The 18,846-nt window shown below is 47.4% G+C and overlaps 2 protein-coding genes across 2 annotated transcripts; one reads left to right on the top strand and one right to left on the bottom strand.

Moving 5' to 3' along the window:
* Window positions 1-514: 514 nt before the first annotated feature.
* On the bottom strand, window positions 515-4,328 carry LOC125511417. Its single transcript, XM_048676783.1, has 8 exons — window positions 4,063-4,328; window positions 3,927-3,948; window positions 2,444-2,500; window positions 2,267-2,348; window positions 1,554-1,649; window positions 1,344-1,468; window positions 1,243-1,261; window positions 515-1,151 (listed from the first exon to the last, which is right to left on the bottom strand). Exons 1-8 carry the CDS (start codon window positions 4,163-4,165, stop codon window positions 825-827), a joined length of 831 nt encoding a protein of 276 aa, XP_048532740.1. The 5' UTR covers window positions 4,166-4,328; the 3' UTR covers window positions 515-824.
* An 11,397-nt stretch (window positions 4,329-15,725) lies between these two features.
* On the top strand, window positions 15,726-17,956 carry LOC125511415. Its single transcript, XM_048676781.1, has 3 exons — window positions 15,726-16,175; window positions 16,283-16,566; window positions 17,612-17,956. Exons 1-3 carry the CDS (start codon window positions 15,887-15,889, stop codon window positions 17,663-17,665), a joined length of 627 nt encoding a protein of 208 aa, XP_048532738.1. The 5' UTR covers window positions 15,726-15,886; the 3' UTR covers window positions 17,666-17,956.
* The last annotated feature ends 890 nt before the right edge of the window (window positions 17,957-18,846 follow it).

Here is an 18,846-nt window from a genome sequence, read left to right as displayed (position 1 = left end):
TGTATGTACTGTCCATAGCTGTTTTGTTTCAACTTTCAAAGGATGCTACATCTACAATCGGTGATAACATTCAACGGTGTACGTACGCGTCTTGATGCAGGAACGGAATCTCTAGTGCCGTGTGGGCCTTGTTGTATCAAATTAGGTACACCAAACTTGAATTGGACGACTGAAAATTAATTGGATAATTGGGCCTAACCACCGCCACAAGACAAAGTCCCAGACTTTTCCAGCGTATAAAGAAGCCTTCTAAGGTCTCAACCACATACACACATATATATTGTGCATCCTCATCATCTAAGCAGCTATTGTGCCGATTATAGTTATGCAAACTGTAGGCCTTACTGGTGCAAGAGACAAAAGCCAAAACCCAGGGTCAAATATCAGGGTAAAGCCAAGTTCACACACAGCTTTCAGGTTCAAATTGCTGACCGCATACTAGAAACAAGCAAAAATCTCCACCTAGAATGACATCACCAAATTAGATGAAACCTTCCAACACTGCAAGCACAGCTTAGTAACACACCACCGCTCATATTTATTCAGAGAACAACATACTCGGAATGCGAAGAGTTCACAGTTTTAACACCCAGAGGAACTACAAATGCGATGCAGTTCATAGTTGACCAATGACCACCCAGAAGAAATCCATACAGTTCACCACCCAGAGGAGACCCAAATGCGGTTCCCAATTCAGCACCCAGACCAATATCGACGAGTACCTTAACATCACCTATATATCACTACAATAGTCCTACTGTTTACATGTTCACCATACTTGTGTTGCCTCACCAACGAATACCACTCCGATCGCTGCATGTACTTTACTTTCCGTAGTAGCCCTGCGGAGGGGGGTAGGAACCAGGTGGGGGAAACGAACCAGGTGGAGGGTATGAACTGCCCTGGGCCTGGGGGTAACCTGCTGGCGGGTAACCTGCCGGTGGGTAGCCTTGAGCTGGCGGCGGTGGGTAACCCTGAGCTGGAGGAGGTGGGTAGGCACCATAAGGCTGGCCGTATGCTGGTTGTGGTGCATAGCCAGCGGGTGCAGGGACAGGCTGATCGATGCGTGACATCTGCTGCATTGGAGGCACTTGCATGGGTTGTGGCCCGAACTTCCCATCCCTCTTGTCCATTTCAACCTTGTGCTGTGTCTGCATTTGCAATTCAATGTCATAAAATGGATACATATGGGTTAAGCAGGGCGATTCATTAGGTCACGAGCAGATATGGACGTATATTTACCTGCATACAGGCGCAAACCCTGCAAGGATTGTGGCAAAAGATTATCAACATTGCAGGCTTATTGTGGAGAAGAGAAAAGATCAGAGGTATAAGAGCCTTACGAGCAGTAGACCATATCAGACAGGCAGGAAAGGATCTGGGAAGCCTCTGAAAGCTCCTCACTACCAACAATAGCAGCAACTATTGAGAAGATGCAAGCAACTTGTTGAAGGCAGAACATGAAACCCTGTAGTAAAAGGTGGTATTCAGTAGAGAATTGTAAACAGGAACCACAGAAAGAAATCTGTAACATAGGAGGGCAGTGACAGTACAATGATGCAGTTATCACACTTGGTTGTCTGTATGTTGAATTCGTCTTGAAGCAAGAAGCGGGTTGAAGCAACTGAATTACCAAAGCACAGAAACACCTGCAAAGATATAAATTCAATGAACCCAAATATAAGCTAAATCAGAAGGGCAGCGGTATCATTAGAAGTTTAACTATGAAAAATTGCACTTAACATCATTTAAGATCAAATGTGTATTGTTCTGTTCGATAACGGTGGTCTAGTTGATCAAATAAATCAAAGCTAGCTTATGGATCATCTCAAGCTAATTGGTTGAAAAAATCAAAGCCTGCTTATTTGACCCATCTCAAGCTAATTGATCTACTCATTGTTCTTTCATGCCAAAAGAAATACAACGAGACGGAAGAGATAGGCATACTGCACGGTGTTTGAAACTACCAGACATGCAACGAAATAACTAAGTTAGCTGAGCCTAGAAATACAAAAACTCCGCACAATCGGTACAGAATACTGCTAATCAAATAACCAATGGAAGGAGTTATCTATTATCAGATCCACATGAAAACTATTAGACATGTCAATATGTAATCCAACCGCATCAAGAAAATAAGTTAGGACAGGTACAGTAAGAGGGAACTGATACGTCTATATGGATCCAACCACATCAAAATCATCAGCTAAGAGAGGTATAGTGAGAAGAAACTTCAGGGCAAAAGCACATAAAATGGGCCATGTACCTCAGTTGCAAGACAGAATTCTGGGCATTTGCTTTCACCACACTTGCCACTACATGGCATATAGCCAGCACAGCACGTATACCTAAAACACACAGAAGCACGGAGGGGATCAAGGGGGTTGTAAAAAAAGCGACGCTTCTAACCGTGACAATTAGAACATAATATAATTGACACTACCTTGACATGTCATTGTAGAGAGCCCTTTTACGAAGCATGTATGATACGCATGGTCCACTGAACAGCAAATAGAGGAGATGTAGCAGATTAGAAAGTAAATAAAAATCTATATGCTGCAAAATGCTAAATCTATGAACCCAATGCCACCCATTATATTGTTCCACAAACTATAGCATCACTGTAAATATTGAGAATCTACTTGAGCATTTCAATTTTAGAACCCACTGCATTTGCAAAATGCTGGGTCTGCCACAAGATAAAACTTCCTAACATGATTGCTTGATTAGATATTACAACGAAGATAAACTTCCCAATATGATTGCTTGATTAGATACTCTACAGTGAAGATAAACTTCCCAATACGATTGCTTGACTAGAAAATCAATAATAAACTTACAAACATACATTGGACAGGAAATGAACATTGTTCACCAAGAAACCAACACTAAAGGAAATACTATATCAATATCCTTTGGCAAAATTCATTTGGTGTCGTGTGGACTAGTAGTAACTACTGGGTCTTATTTGAATGTAAACTAGCAGATCCAGTTAAATTGACCTCCAAATTTGTAAATCACATTGCAGCTGCAGAGGAAAAATTAATGCAGTTGAGGTGGTAATTGACTCTCATACTTCAGTTTTAGTCCCTGTGCAAGAATAACTTCACTTTCCATGCTGTTGCAACTCTCATGTATCACCGACTGTTCTAATTGCAATGTGCTTCAAAGAATGACAAATGTAACATTCTGGGTCTTACTATTTTACGAATATGAACTCTACTTGATTAGGATTCTTCTGAATGCAAAAGAACTGAGAGCACACTACCACAGCCAGCCTGAAATGATAAGAGGACCGCTGATTTTCACATGCATGCTTTGGCGTAGGTTCATCTCGGAAATGTTTTATTCATAGCCCCTGAAATCTGGCTCAATTTCAGAGGCCCAAACCGGTCACAGAATAACCAGTCCTGCCTGGTTCTGAGAAGCAATTGGCCGTCAACTGGTAACTGCTAGTAAGTACGAATCTAGGCATCTTCATGATCGCTAGTAACGTCAACAACACAATGCAGAACAAACAGAGTTCCCGTGTATTATGCCAAAATTCCCTTAAACCCAACCCAGTTCACGAAAACACGGACAATTCATCCCAGATCAAGCAGAAAAGGGTGGCTCAAAAACCATGAGACGGGAAGCACGGCGTTCGGGTCAGGGATCGCTTACCACCATACAAGAGGTCGTCGATCGTACTACGAAATAGCACATAACTGCCACCTAGTACTACGAATCTAGGCATTTCCATGATCGCTGGTAACGAAACAACACAATGTAGAACAAACAGGGCGCGCGTACTCGTCGAAACCCCCTTAAACCCTAACCCAATTCGCGGAAAACACGGGCAATTCGTCGCAGATCTAGCGGAGACGGGGGTCCAAAAAGAGACCCTGAAATGGATGGCACAGGGTTCGGGGTCGAGGATCGCTTACCACCAGAGCGACAGGCAGCAGTCTGCAGGGGAGAAGAGCGCGGGTCAGAGACGGGATCAACCCAGGAGGAATCGACGAGCGAGGGGGCGAGAGACGGCGGCGGCGCCGGCGCCGGCGCCGGCGATATTTTACTTACACGGGAAGTCGGCCTGGATGGCGTTGGGGAGGTCGGTGTGCCAGAGGTTGCGGTAGCTCTGGCGGAGCTGCATCTTGTCCAGATTCGCCTGCGACGACGCCATCGCCGCAGTCGCCTGCTTGCTTCCGCCTGCCGGCGCGCGCGGGGGAGGGCTCCGGTGGGGACTGCGGAGGAGATCTGGCGGGCGGGGGCGGGGGCTGGGAAGGGGGAGGGGACGACGCGGCTAGGCTGGAGTCGACGGCGGGTGGGGAATGAGTAGTGCGCTCCGCGTCATTCCGTTCCCTTGGGCGGAGGAAAAGAACAGTGCGGGTGTGGGTCCCGTCGTCCGCCCACATGGTTGGCGGGCCCGCCCAGGGCCGTTCCACCCAGTCAACGGGCCCAGCCGTACGATGTTTTCAGAACTGAAGGCCACGTCGCGAAAAAAACAATTGTTCCGTTAGAAAGTTCGGCCTGATCACACGGGCCGGGCTCGTATGGACAGGCCGTACAATCTGGTGGACGACAAAGCGATGCCGCACGCAACCTTTTTTTAAGTTAATTAATACCACAATTAGCCGAAATCACTAATTAAGGAGTACTCGTTACAAAGAACACTTCACTTCCCCGGATCATGTGCGTCACTTATCACAACTTGGGAGTTTTCCTTTTTTCGTAGATCCGTTTATTCAAAACGTTTTATCTTTTTAACCGTGCGTTCAAATCTCGAACCGTGTTCATCATTGGATTCCTCGTGTCGAGATCTTCAAAACTAGATCCCATGTTGATAGGTTTTGATGAACTTTTTTTTCACGAAAAAACTGGACGGAAAAAACCGGGCGAAAAAACCGAACCGGGAGCACGGTTTTTTTCCCTTTCCGAAAGAGGCACGCCCGTGCCTCTCGCGAAATCACAACCATGCCTCTCGTGAAAGCAAAACCGTGACTCTCGTGGAAGGAAAAAACAGAAAACGCGTTTTTTTTCGTTTCCGAGAGGCACGGCCGTGACTCCCGCAAAGACACAACCGTGCCTCTCTGAAAGCAAAACCGTGACTCTCGCGAAAAAAACAGAAAACGCGTATTTTTTTCCTTTTCCTAGAGGCACGGCCGTGACTTTCGCGAAAGCACAACCGTGTCTCTCGCGGAAGCAAAACCGTGACTCTCACGAAAGAAAAAAAATAGAAAACGCGTTTTGTTTTTTCACTTTCCTAGAGGCACGGTCGTGACTTTTGCGAACGCACAATCGTGCCTCTCGCGGAAGCAAAATCGTGACTCTCACAAAAGAAAAAAGCAGAAAACGCGTTTTGTTTTTCCCTTTTCCGAGAGGCAAGGCCGTGACTCTCGCAAAAGCACAACCGTGCCTCTCGCGGAAGCAAAACCGTGACTCTCACGAAAGAAAAAAAATAGAAAACGCGTTTTGTTTTTTCACTTTCCTAGAGGCACGGTCGTGACTTTTGCGAACGCACAATCGTGCCTCTCGCGGAAGCAAAATCGTGACTCTCACAAAAGAAAAAAGCAGAAAACGCGTTTTGTTTTTCCCTTTTCCGAGAGGCAAGGCCGTGACTCTCGCAAAAGCACAACCGTGCCTCTCGCGGAAGCAAAACCGTGACTCTCACGAAAGAAAAAAAATAGAAAACGCGTTTTGTTTTTTCACTTTCCTAGAGGCACGGTCGTGACTTTTGCGAACGCACAATCGTGCCTCTCGCGGAAGCAAAATCGTGACTCTCACAAAAGAAAAAAGCAGAAAACGCGTTTTGTTTTTCCCTTTTCCGAGAGGCAAGGCCGTGACTCTCGCAAAAGCACAACCGTGCCTCTCGCGGAAGCAAAACCGTGACTCTCACGAAAGAAAAAAAATAGAAAACGCGTTTTGTTTTTTCACTTTCCTAGAGGCACGGTCGTGACTTTTGCGAACGCACAATCGTGCCTCTCGCGGAAGCAAAATCGTGACTCTCACAAAAGAAAAAAGCAGAAAACGCGTTTTGTTTTTCCCTTTTCCGAGAGGCAAGGCCGTGACTCTCGCAAAAGCACAACCGTGCCTCTCGCGGAAGCAAAACCGTGACTCTCGTGAAAGAAAAAAAATAGAAAACACATTTTTTTTTTGTTTCCGAAAGGCACGACCGTGACTCTCACAAAAGCACAATCATGCCTCTCGTGGAAGAAAAACCGTGACTTTCGCGAAAGGAAAATAAGAGAAAACGCGTTTTTCGCGCAAAAAAATCAATTTTTTTGTTCGAAAAGCTAAGAAAGACCTGGGGAAAATCAAAACGTCAAAAAAAACCCGAAAAAACCGTTTAAAAGCTGAAAACGCGTGCGAAAAAATTAAAAAAATTCAAAATCCAAAGGAAGCATCCAGAGCGCGACACGTGGCGAATGGCTCAAAGCGCGTCAGGTGGCGTTGATCGTTGCGAGGCTCCCGAAGGAGCGCTCGTTAACTAGTTGCTCCCATAATTAGCTGGAAACAGAGTCATATACAACTAAAAAACCTCAAAGAAGTAGTCCTTCGACTTACCTAACAATTTTCGAACTTGGGGCCTTTGCACGAGATGAATCAAACGCACGCGCGAGATAACCAGCAAACCTGAAGGGACTATCAGTTCAAAGCTGGGATAGATTCTTATTATCTCATTCACAGAGATGAAGAAAAAATAGAAGACGAAAAACAATGCGTTGAGGCGGGGCTCCGAACAAATCGAACAAAAGACCTCTGGTATGATTTTCGTGTGCGTTACCATGACGACATGCATTGCTTTACGTTCAAAACGGAGACCAATAGTTTTTATATTAAGAAAACTAGACAATTCCCCGCGCGTTGCTGCGGGAGTTGATTGCAATATATCTGAATGAGACTTGGTTTTAAATGTGAATATTCAGATAAAGGATAACCGGAAATGAAAAACTATATGATCTATTGTACTTGATTAGTTTATTCTTGTAAAAAAATTGGGGTGAAGGGCACGAAGTATGTTCTCGTACCATATCAGGAAACGTATGTAAGATCTGGTGGTTGAAATGCAGGCCGTGTGTGTTGATTTCTCCCACCATACAAAGAATTTTTTCTGAGGGGTACCATATAAAGAATTAAAATTTAGGGGAAAATAAAATGCAAGGCTATATACTCAATCAGGCAAAATTAAATTGAAATATTAATCAAGCACACAAAGATTCAAAATTTGCAATGAATGGAAACAATATGTACCTATAGGAGTCGTAAATCTGTAGTGCCTGAGTATGCATCAGGGGTAGAACAACCAAGATGACTGCCACAGTGTCCAAGTCGCCGGGCACCTAAAGATGTCCAAACTTCTGATTCAACCACCAATATGTCATGCAAGTCTATCTATCCAATCCACCAAAATTAAATTTAGAAATTAATCAAGTATACAGAAGTTCAGAATCAGCTATTAATCAAGCACATGAAAATTTAGAATTTACAATGGATAGCAACAGTATGTACCTACAGGAGCGGTAAATCTGAGGTGTTTGTGTATGTTGCAAGGGAAGAACAACCAACATGACCGGCCGGGCGTCCAATTCGTCCAGTGAATGAGGAAGTCCAAATTTATGATTCAACCGGCAATATGTCATTGGAGCAAATTGGTTGAGGTGAAATATGGACTTTTAAACGGGAATTCATCAGGCGATGTGAACAAATGATTTAAGATGGAGCACCGACTTTAAATAGGAATTCATCAATTTATTGTGGAAATCGCGGGGAGAGGAACTGAAACGTCAATCATCAATTACCTGCAACAGAAGTGATTTTTTGTTGTTACGAGAAGCGGGTTGTTTTGTGGCCTTATATGAAAATGAAAAAGATAAATACCGTGTGCCATTCGTAGCATTTGGCTGCATATGCATGGAAGCAGTGGGATGTGTACTGTTGGTGTTAGCAAACAAAAAAATAGTGAAGAAAACAGGAGTACATGAACATGACCTGTAATTCCAGAAGCGTGGTCGGCTTGGGATTTGTAGTGTTGGTGTTAGCAAACGAAAAAAATAGTGCCGAAAACAGCAGTACATGACCTCCAATTCCAGAAGCATGGTCGGCTTAGTACATAGGTCACCAACCTTACCAAGTAGAAGCTAGGCGAGGCAAAATTTTCAACCTGCAGTCCTTATAAAAGAGGCAAGGTGTCTTAGACACAATGGATTCATCGCGTCACATGCTGAAAGTAAAGGCCGTGATGCTAATGTGATAAGCTATGTGCCAAACCTGAAGGTGGAGTCATGGGGTCGTTGCAGATCAAGCCGGACTGCTCGCTGTCGGCAACGGTCGCGCAGCAGAGCAATATCGGGAGAGGCTCTCCATCGATAGTTCCCTGCTCGATGATCTAAGGTTCTGGGTTGCCGGCCACTAAACAACGGACAGCCCACGTCCCAACTGTTGGAAATATGCCCTAGAGGCAATAATAAATTAGTTATTATTATTATATTTCATTGTTCATGATAATCGTTTATCATCCATGCTAGAATGTATTGATAGGAAACTCAGATACATGTGTGGATACATAGACAACACCATGTTCCCTAGTAAGCCTCTAGTTGACTAGCTCGTTGATCAATAGATGGTTACGGTTTCCTGACCATGGACATTGGATGTCGTTGATAACGGGATCACATCATTAGGAGAATGATGTGATGGACAAGACCCAATCCTAAGCCTAGCACAAGATCGTGTAGTTCGTTTGCTAAAGCTTTTCTAATGTCAAGTATCATTTCCTTAGACCATGAGATTGTGCAACTCCCGGATACCGTAGGAGTGCTTTGGGTGTGCCAAACGTCACAGCGTAACTGGGTGGCTATAAAGGTACACTACAGGTATCTCCGAAAGTGTCTGTTGGGTTGGCACGAATCGAGACTGGGATTTGTCACTCCGTGTAAACGGAGAGGTATCTCTGGGCCCACTCGGTAGGACATCATCATAATGTGCACAATGTGATCAAGGAGTTGATCACGGGATGATGTGTTACGGAACGAGTAAAGAGACTTGCCGGTAACGAGATTGAACAAGGTATCGGGATACCGACGATCGAATCTCGGGCAAGTATCATACCGATGGACAAAGGGAACTGTATACGGGATTGATTGAATCCTTGACATCGTGGTTCATCCGATGAGATCATCATGGAACATGTGGGAGACAACATGGGTATCCAGATCCCGCTGTTGGTTATTGGCCGGAGAGTTGTCTCGGTCATGTCTGCATGGTTCCCGAACCCGTAGGGTCTACACACTTAAGGTTCGATGACGCTAGGGTTATAGGGAAAGTATGTACGCGGTTACCGAATGTTGTTCGGAGTCCCGGATGAGATCCCGGACGTCACGAGGAGTTCCAGAATGGTCCGGAGGTAAAGATTGATATATAGGAAGTATGGTTTTGGCCACCGAAAGTGTTCCGGACATCACCGGTAGTGTACCGGGACCACCAGAGGGGTCCGGGGGTCCACCAGGTGGGGCCACCAGCCCCGGAGGCTTACATGGGCCAATAGTGGGAAGGTACCAGCCCCTAGGTGGGCTGGGGCGCCTCCCACCAAGGCCCAAGGCGTCCTCAAGAGGAGAGGGGGCAAACCCTAGGCGCAGATGGGCCCTAAAGCCCACCCTAGGTGCGCCCCCTCTCTCTCCCCCTTGGCCGCCTCCCAGATGGGATCTGGGGGCTGCCGCCACCCCTAGGGAGGGAACCCTAGGTGGGGGCGCAGCCCCTCCCCTTCCCCTATATATACTTGAGCAAAGGGGCCGCCCAAGACACGATTCAATCTCCCTGTTGGCGCAACCCTACCCCTCTTCCTCCTCGTCTCTCGTAGTGCTTGGCGAAGCCCTGCTGGAGTCCCGCGCTCCTCCACCACCACCACGCCGTCGTGCTACTGCTGGATGGAGTCTTCCCCTACCTCTCCTTCTCCCCTTGCTGGATCAAGGCGTAGGAGACGTCACCGGGCTGTACGTGTGTTGAACACGGAGGTGCCGTCCGTTCGGCACTAGGATCATCGGTGATTTGAATCACGATGAGTACGACTCCATCAACCCCGTTCACTTGAACGCTTCCGCTTAGCGATCTACAAGGGTATGTAGATGCACTCTCCTTCCCCTCGTTGCTAGATTACTCCATAGATTGATCTTGGTGATGCGTAGAAAATTTTGAATTTCTGCTACGTTCCCCAACACCAACATCCAGACGGACGTTGGTCGAGAGCTTCCAAACTCCATAGGACATGCCTAAGTAGGTCTGAGCATAGGAACAACATACGCATGGATTGAATCAACTTGCTCCTCGACGACCCGGTGTGCGTGGCAATGGAACCGCGGCAGGGTCAGCGCCCTAGCGCCCAGGGAGGTGTCGAAGGCGATGGAGACCGATGACCATGCGAGAGGAGGGGGATTCAAGCCGAGATTGGATGGGGATCGCCGGCTAGCAACCGTGCGGGAGGAGCAACCTTCACATGAAGATTGGCTGGGATCAGAGCGAGGCAGGGGGAATTGGTAATTTTCTCGATGGGAGAGGAGGGGATCCGTCGCTGTATGTAGTTGTAGGCAGACTCGCAGGGGAATTTTTATTTTTCCTGATGAAGGGAAGACCGAGAGGCCGAGACGGGCTGTTGAGAGAGAGATAGCTATTGATCGATTGATAGGTGTTTGCAACTGAAGCTGACATGGCATCTTGATGACGTGGACAGTGTGCATGGTAAGAGAATAGAGAGAAGTGGGGAGCAACTTTTTAAGAATTGTAGATATGACCAATGGCCATGACAACCAGCACCAGTTATTAGTCAGTGTGATTTACTGAAAGTAAGAATTAAACAATTTTTCCAGTGTTATTTGCTCAATTTAGGATTTTAAAAAAATTGTACACCATTAAACAAGAATTAATCTCATACATTATGTTAGATTAACTAGAACAGTGGCCTGCAACATGCGCAAGCAACCTCTTCTAAATAGTTATCCTTCTTATCTAGTTTATTTCCAAAAAAGAATTATGCATATTTAGATGATTGTCTTAGATGACTCATTGCTAACGTCTTCCCCCATAATGTGCAATAGAATAATGATCCATCTGCCTTCGATATTATAAAACATGCTTTGATAGAGAAATCCAAACCTTGGCCAATAACTAATATTATTTGATTATAAAATTTATTTCATTTTCAATAAAATTAAACCTACAAGTATATGGTTTAATTATGTGACATAAAATTGATTTCATTGATTTGGTGTTAAGATCTATCTCTAAAGATTTGCGGGTTTTTTAGGGTTGATTAGCGATTATTAGTTAGTGGAAAAGTATATAGAAGAAATTATTATTCACAGGTTAAATTTGAATAATGAAAATTGACCATGTATATCACAAGGGAGAGTAACATTCTTTGATACTATAAATTTGCAACGACATATATTTCACATCTGAATGAATACAACTAAAGTATAAAAACAAGAATTGTTGGTATTGTTGAACCATGAATTTTGTCCATTGGTTATTCAATGCAATAATTCTCTGTTAAGGCTGAAAAGAGGTGAATCAGCTAACTTGGAGTTTAACGTTTCATAATGACTTATTCCCCCAACAACAGATCATCTTTCATTTATCTACCAGATCACAGCAGTAGTTGCAGACAATTCTCAGAGTTTAACAATGTCACTAAATTGTTTGTCAGACTACATGACAATTTCAACAACAGTTTTAGTAAACTGTTTTTTTCTTTTTGAATCAGAGTTTCATTAAACTGTTTCAAGCACGAGAAAAATAGTAGTACCTCACTAAAGTACACCCCCAAAATATCATTTACAGGAAAAAAAGATGTTTCTATTTTCCAAATTAAGCAATGCATGTTGTCTTGGTAAAGCATTGGGCGTTTCAAACAAACGTTGTGCGTCAGATTTAACAGAATTGTATTAAAACGTTGTGTTAGATAAGTTTAAGGACCACTTCTTTGGTTTTTTTTTTAGTTTTTGTATGTATGATTATGTTCCTTCGGGTACAAGTTTATGTATCAATAGTGGTATTAGCTCTTTTTTTTTACTAGAAAAGAAAGCTGCACGCAAGCTGACTCCATGGATTCCTCCCAGACTGCTCGCAGCTCCCGGTTTCAGTGGAAGACACTTCGCCCATCCCTGTGCTTGTTGTCATCAGAAGAGAACAACCTGCTGTAGCACGTAACGCGCCGTGGACGACGTGTCGTTTCGTCACGCTTCTTTTCTTCTTCCTTCTTCTTGATGAGAAAGTTTTTGGTCAGTCACTCGGACGGCACGCTCGCCCGTCTCCGCACCGCGTGAGCAACCCAACCTGGGTTCGGTTCAGACCATGCGCCTCCCCTCCCCTGTGCTATCAGCAGAACCGACGCGACACGACCCGACACGACGACGCGGAACGCGCGAACCGCACGTAGTACGATACGAATTGCGCGGCAAGAGCGACGGACGGAGCGAATGCTTTGCTTCCTGCCCAAGGACAAACCAAGTTGCCTGCCTGCCTTCCTTCCCCAGCAAGTCGAGAGTCGTCCTCTTCCTCGCCGCGGCACGTTCCCTTCCGCTCCCCGTCACAAAGTCAGAACTGATCCCTCCCGGTCGAGGGTCGCCGTCGACGGTGAGGTCGGGCCTACCAGGAAATCGCGCGGGCCGGCGTACATCGTGACCTAACCCTCCAACGGCTGCCCGTTAAAGTTAAACTACTCCGGCCGCCCCTGCATCGCACTGATGTCACTCGCACACTTGCAATATACAGAAATAATGTGCCGATCAGCTGATTGTAGCACAGTACATCATTCACTTGGTTGTTGTCTGGTTCGATAACTATCTGCCGTCCCGGCCGCCAGGGTAAATATGTTCCGGCAGAGGGTCTTGCCATCTTGGCAAGTGATCGACGAACGTGGCTGCAGGAGGAGCCTGGGACGATGGCGTTAATTCGGTTTGCCGACTTGCCGTCGACTAAGCGCCCACGCAGGCAGGCCAGTGGTTGGGGCAAAGCAGGAGGAAAGGAGCCGCCCCTTGATCCCCTTTTGTTCACCAAGCTGCCGATCCGGTGAGAAACACTGTGGATAAGAACCGGATTCTGATCGATCCTAATCACGGCCTATAAGGACCAAAAGCAAGCACTACTTTAGACCCCAAAAGAAGCTTCTTAACGCTTGCATGATGCAGCCGGGGAGAGAGGGTTTAATTTGATAAATCCATCCGGTGGAGCAGCCCATGAGGAGGGGAAGAGAGCGAGAGGAGATGTCAAAAGAGGGGCAGATTTTTTCGAGCGGATAGAGAAAAGGAGCAGATGTATATATATATACAAATAAAGGCGTACGTGATGCAAGGCGCACTATAATTAAACTAGAATTGCAGAATAGCTCAGGCATTTCAGGTGGCGGTGACGTGGTCTTTGCCTTATCCACTCGTCGCCCTCCATTTGGCCTCGCAATGAGGGGGCATCTATCTAGATCTAGTCCTTAGCCCCGCTGTAATAATAATAATAATCATCATTTTTAGTTTTTTCTGCTGAAGATACCCCAGCCAAACAGCTGGGAGCAGGAGTAGTACTGTAGTACGCAACATGAGTTGATGCATGGCTGATCGGGATGCGCATGGTTTTGTCTGTCTGTCGTGGCTACCAAGGATGCAGCATGGGGCCTCCTGCCTCCATCGATCGATCGTCCTTTCCAACTTGCAGGCTCGCGGCATGATGAAGCAGCTCACGCTGGACCATGCACGAGACATCATGGCGATCCATCTAGACCGGACGCACGCACGCACCAACACCAACACCAACTCCAACTCCAAATCGGGCAGCGGCAGTGGTGACCGGTGACCGGTGAGAGCACTTGCCTGCCTGTGCGCTCTTTATCCGTTTCACATGCGTTCACGGCGTGCATGATTCATCGTTGATTAGTCGTAGATTCAAAGACACACCTTTTTTAAGTTTTGAGAGGGGATTCAAGGACGCACCTGGTTGCATGTGAATTCATGGATCTGGCCCGAAATTCCTGACCAGGGAAATTGAAAGGAGGAGAGGCGATGCGTGAAGCGAAGACCAACTGCAGTGAGAGAGTGCAACCAGTAGTTTTTAAAGTTAAAAAACAATTCTCTTCTGCTTAATTAATACATGAGGCCTCCGTTTCGAAAAAAAGAAAGTTAAAACACGGTACCAAAGTCTCACGTCAAACGGATGGATGACAGAGGACTGATCGCGCCCGTTGAATCGACATTCCATCAAAAAAAACTCTGGTGTGGCGTGATCATCAGCGCGAGGAAACTTGTATTCCTCGTGCGCTTCTCCCTTGTGGTGGTGGATAGTCAAAGGGGCAGGAGGGGACAATCGGGGTGACGTCCTGAACCGGATCCTCTCAAATCAGCTGTCAGGTCAACGGAGAGAAGCCGGTTCATTATTACGAGGGAGAAAACGAAGGCACAAGCAACTGTGAGCAAGAAAAGAAAGTACTCCTCCCTGGTTGCTGCGTTTCGACCGATCAATCTCTGCACAACACCCGGGGAAACACCTCGATCAATCTGCCTCATGCACGTACGAGTGCGTATATGGCCGTATAACCTCCTTTTCAAAAAAACAAAAACAAAAACAAAACGTACGAGTGCGTATATGGCCGCCGATCGTTTTTCCATGTCCCCAAGTGCTCCGGTCAACTCCTAGAACTGAAAACCCTCGTCAAATTTTGGACTGGAATAAAGGAGGAAAAGTAGTTCTACTCTCTGGCCGCTCGTACTAATCCACGGCCACGGCGGATGAATCTCTCTCGGCAGCGCGCCAGGGAAGACCGGTCAGCACTCACACACGCTTTGTTTATGAGATGATTGGCAGGCAGGGCCGGCCGTTAACGGTTGGCTATGCGCCTATGCTGCTGCAGCTCCACGCATCACATGGCGAGGGAGCGCGCGCGCGGCCGGTCCATTTGCCCGAATGTGCGCGGCCTCGGTCACGTGGATTCGATGGGGGTTCGGCCGAGGGATGTCGTACCACATGGCGCCCATGTGGTGCGCTGCCCCTGAGCCAAACAAGATTCACGTACACTGTTCTTATCGTCGTCAAAACATGATACCACACTTGTGTTTTTATCATGTTTTTCTCTTTCGGAAACATAGGTTTTGTCTTTCCACGCGTCTGGAGCGTGTCATTCTCTGTCTTTTATGGTCGATTTGACACTTGGCAGACAGACACGACAGGTGTGATTTATGTGCCGAATAATAATACAGTTTGTCTAATTCACATCTAAATGTTTTTTAAGGATGTCACATCTAAGCTCTTACAAGTATATAATGTCGTGTCTGTCTGCAAACAGAAATAAGAAATAAGAAATAATAAGATGTGTTCCGTGTGTTGGCAAAGTTGAGGACGGATGATGACGCGGCGTTCCAGTGAAAATCAAAGCCAAAAGTTACTCGTAATTTGAAAGGAGAGGCATTGCAAATCTCATAGCCCTCGAGCCCATATCCGGGTCTCGTTTTTTGAAAGAGAAATATCTGAGACAGATAATCGTTCATCACGCAACCTGCCCTCGTCCCCCGTAATTAACCGGAAGCTTCTCCAGGCGCGCTGAGACGCGGACGCATCTGCTGACGCGTCGCCACCCGTGGCGGCTCCCGGCGCGCCCCGGGCCCGAGGCTGCTGCCGTGGAGTAGGAGTAGGAATAGGCCCTGCGCTACGCGGTCAAACCCTCCCACAACCATCATCCATCCCCGACCCCAGCATCCCCCCCTCCCCGCTTAAAACCTCGGCTCCAACCGAACCCACTGCCCCCTCACACCCGCCGCGCCCCGATTCGTCGTCACCACTCCCACCAGACCGTCATCCACCGTCGACTGCTGCCCGGCCGGATTCGATCTGCCACTACTAGCGCAGCACGGCGCCTGACCGATCGGCCGGCATGGAGAAGAAGCTGCCGCTGCCGCACGGGGAGGGGCTGTGGGCGCGGCCCTGGCGGTGGGCCAAGACCGCCTTCTTCCTCGTCTCCATGCTCGCCTCGCTGCTCCTCGTCTGCGCGCCGCCGCTCCTCGTCGTCCTCCTCGACCTGCTCCTCCCGCCCGCGCTCCTCTCCAACTTCCTCCGCGCCTCCTCCGCACACACCCTCCTCGACCAGGCCAGGGGCTTCCACTTCCGCTCCTCCCTCGTCGACCTCCCCGCCGTCTCCGCCGCCCGCTCCCTCCTCATCCTCTGTGAGCGCCCCGCCCTGCCCCTCCGCGCTGTCAATTTCCTCATCTCGAATCGACTCCAGATTTTGTTCCTCTGTGAGTTTACTAATCGTTCGGCCGATTTCGTGCAGGCGCCTACACGGCGTGCGGCGGAGGCGCGGCCTACCTGTGGGTGGCGGCGGCCTGCAGCGTCGGCTCCCTCTTCTACGTCCTCGCCAAGGCCGTCGCCGTCTTCGGCGTGCCGGCCGACGGCGCCGCCGGCCTCGAGCTGCACGGCAAGGGCCAGCTCCTCGCCGTGGAGGCCATGTTCCTCATGTCGCTCGCGTTCGCCGCCGCGCACCTCGCCATGGCATACCGGGCCAGTAGCCGGGAGAAGCGCCGGCTGCACGTCGTCTACAGAATCGACATCGAAGCAGTGAGTCCCCTCACCCCCTCCATGCCAATCTTCGATCGCATTAAACACCATCGCCATGATCAGTGTGTCGGTAGCAGCCACCGTCACACACGCCAAACAAACAAACAACTAAAATTCAGATAAACTGGAGCTTTGCAATTCGCCATGCAAGCTCGCAGGAAAGAATTTTAATTTTCAAGATTCCGCAGCACAATCCAGGCGCTTCTTTGGGTGTATAGTAGTATAATTCATCCATTCATCCCAGCGCTTTCGGCCTGACAGCTGATCCAACCTTGACACTTTGTGTGCAAAACGCGCCAGCGTAGTGTGTAGTGTAATCCGAGGCGCGCCGCGGAATCTACTGTACTACTTTCCCCAGCCGGCGCAACTGTACCGAGCAACACGACAGCTCGTGCAACGGGCGGATGGGAGCCTGAAATTCTGAATTAGTCTACTTGCGCCTGCTACCGGGCGCATAGATTAACCCAACTGGTCAGTGCTGCACCACATTAGCTTAGCTGTACCATCAAATTTTGATTAGTGAGTAGTGTGGTTGCTCCTAGCTAGCTGACTCCGGGTGCTCCAAGGACGGACGGACGGACGGAGAGAGTCAAATTCAAACAGCGCCAACCCTGCTCAAAATCCGCACGAAAACCGGACGGAGACACGGTCCAGCAGCTGCTGAGACACGTTTCGCCACACGTGGACGGTACCATGGTCGACTGATCTGGACAGTGCGGGCCGACTTGTAGAGATATCTGGATGGATGGTCGCTGCGGCCATCTGTGCATGCAAAATGGGCTAAAAATGACCTCACAACCGCAACCAAAAACCCGGCGTGTCACTGTCGCGCAGTGTGGCCGCCTGATGAACCTTCTTTGCTTCCGTCGGAAACACAGCTCGACCGATGGCTCTTTTGGCGTGATCTTCGTAGCGGAAGAATCTCCTCGACTTTGTCAAATGTTAGCTGTCGTGAAAGCGAACAAAAGTTACAACTGTTTTGTTACTGTCTCGTTACTTGTCGGGTTACTAGTAAATTAACTCGGGTTGTTTGTCAATTGTGTAGGTAAGGTTAAAGGGAACCCACACGCCCAAGTCGCTGAAGCAATGCATCGTATGACACCCATCCATCGTCCGGTCGGATGGGAATGGATTCTGGAGAGGCGACGGCAGGGGTCTCTGCTTCCTCCTCCGGTCTCAAATTTTTGGCTCGAGCAGTAGTTTGTGTACACTCCGATTGATCGATCGATCGACACGACGCGCCATGTGTATATGTTACCCGCACCAACGTCCCTCTCTCCCAAGTGGACATAGTGTGGAGCTCAGCTGTAAATATGGTGGGACATTTGTGCTTCGGCCTCCTGCAAAAGGGATGAGCCGTGCGGCAGATGCGATTGCTGTTTTTTCATCATCTTCTTCTTCTCTCTGTTTTAGTTTCAATAACTGGACGTCACCATGTCTGACACTCTGACTGAAACTGTGAATTGTCAAAAGAACGAAATTTGGCGGACTGGTAAAATTAATCTGGGCGCCGGGAAGAAGTTTCAAACACGTTTTTCCTGCCGTAGAAACTTCAGGCCAGCGAGTCAAGTAATGACGCACGGGATAATAGTTGGTAAAAGTGACTTGAGAGGAGCTTTCCCATTTGCCCAACGATCTAGACCTTGACAAATGGGAAATGGAAGACTTTGAAGAAAAAAAATTGAGAAAAGAAAGAGGACTTTGATTTGTTGCTTCTGGAAATCTGGGATACTTTTCAGCATGGGAAAAGGCCAGCATATCACGAGAGGATGGCTGCTAAACCGATCTGGATAGTGTTCTTTTTCTTTAGCGAACCCATCTGGATGATGTGCTCCTCGGGGGCCGTCATTGCAACAAAGGCAAACATATTTTAGTAATTCAATATTACATGTTGTACTACTCGAAATTAGAAGAAAAAAAGTATACTTTTTATAATTAACGTGATCCTTCCGTCCAATGTCAGATGCATTTTTTCATAAATTAATTCATGTTATTTTTTAAGGGGATGAGTACAAGAAAGAAAAGAAAGTACACCGATTTGGTTCAGATTATTTCAACTTACTATATATATATATATATATATATATATATATTGGCATCTGTTGAGATTACCAAAAAGATATAGAAAACCAAGCGGAGATGACGCGTGCGAAGGAAAAAACCGAGGAGGAGCTGAGGCAAGCCTGAATGGCCCGCCTATCCAAACGTGTGCTCTCAAGTTTGATTGGCCCGGTGATCATAGGAATGGGGAGCAACTAACTGACGGGTATCCCTTCGGGA

This window comes from Triticum urartu, chromosome 5 (assembly GCF_003073215.2).
Source record: "Triticum urartu cultivar G1812 chromosome 5, Tu2.1, whole genome shotgun sequence".
Taxonomy (NCBI): Eukaryota; Viridiplantae; Streptophyta; class Magnoliopsida; order Poales; family Poaceae; genus Triticum; species Triticum urartu.
This window is presented reverse-complemented; position numbering and strand designations above follow the sequence as displayed.

Bases quoted from the DNA above. Each gene is read 5' to 3' on its own strand.
- LOC125511417 (XM_048676783.1), bottom strand. From the start codon at position 4,165: ATGGCGTCGTCGCAGGCGAATCTGGACAAGATGCAGCTCCGCCAGAGC. The intron at 2,349-2,443 runs GTAGTGTCAATT...TGTGTGTTTTAG, and splicing joins CTCTACAATGACATGTCAAG to GTATACGTGCTGTGCTGGCT. The intron at 1,469-1,553 runs GTACTGTCACTG...CTTTTACTACAG, and splicing joins AGTGTGATAACTGCATCATT to GGTTTCATGTTCTGCCTTCA.
- LOC125511415 (XM_048676781.1), top strand. From the start codon at position 15,887: ATGGAGAAGAAGCTGCCGCTGCCGCACGGGGAGGGGCTGTGGGCGCGG. The intron at 16,176-16,282 runs GTGAGCGCCCCG...GATTTCGTGCAG, and splicing joins CCGCTCCCTCCTCATCCTCT to GCGCCTACACGGCGTGCGGC. The intron at 16,567-17,611 runs GTGAGTCCCCTC...TCAATTGTGTAG, and splicing joins ACAGAATCGACATCGAAGCA to GTAAGGTTAAAGGGAACCCA.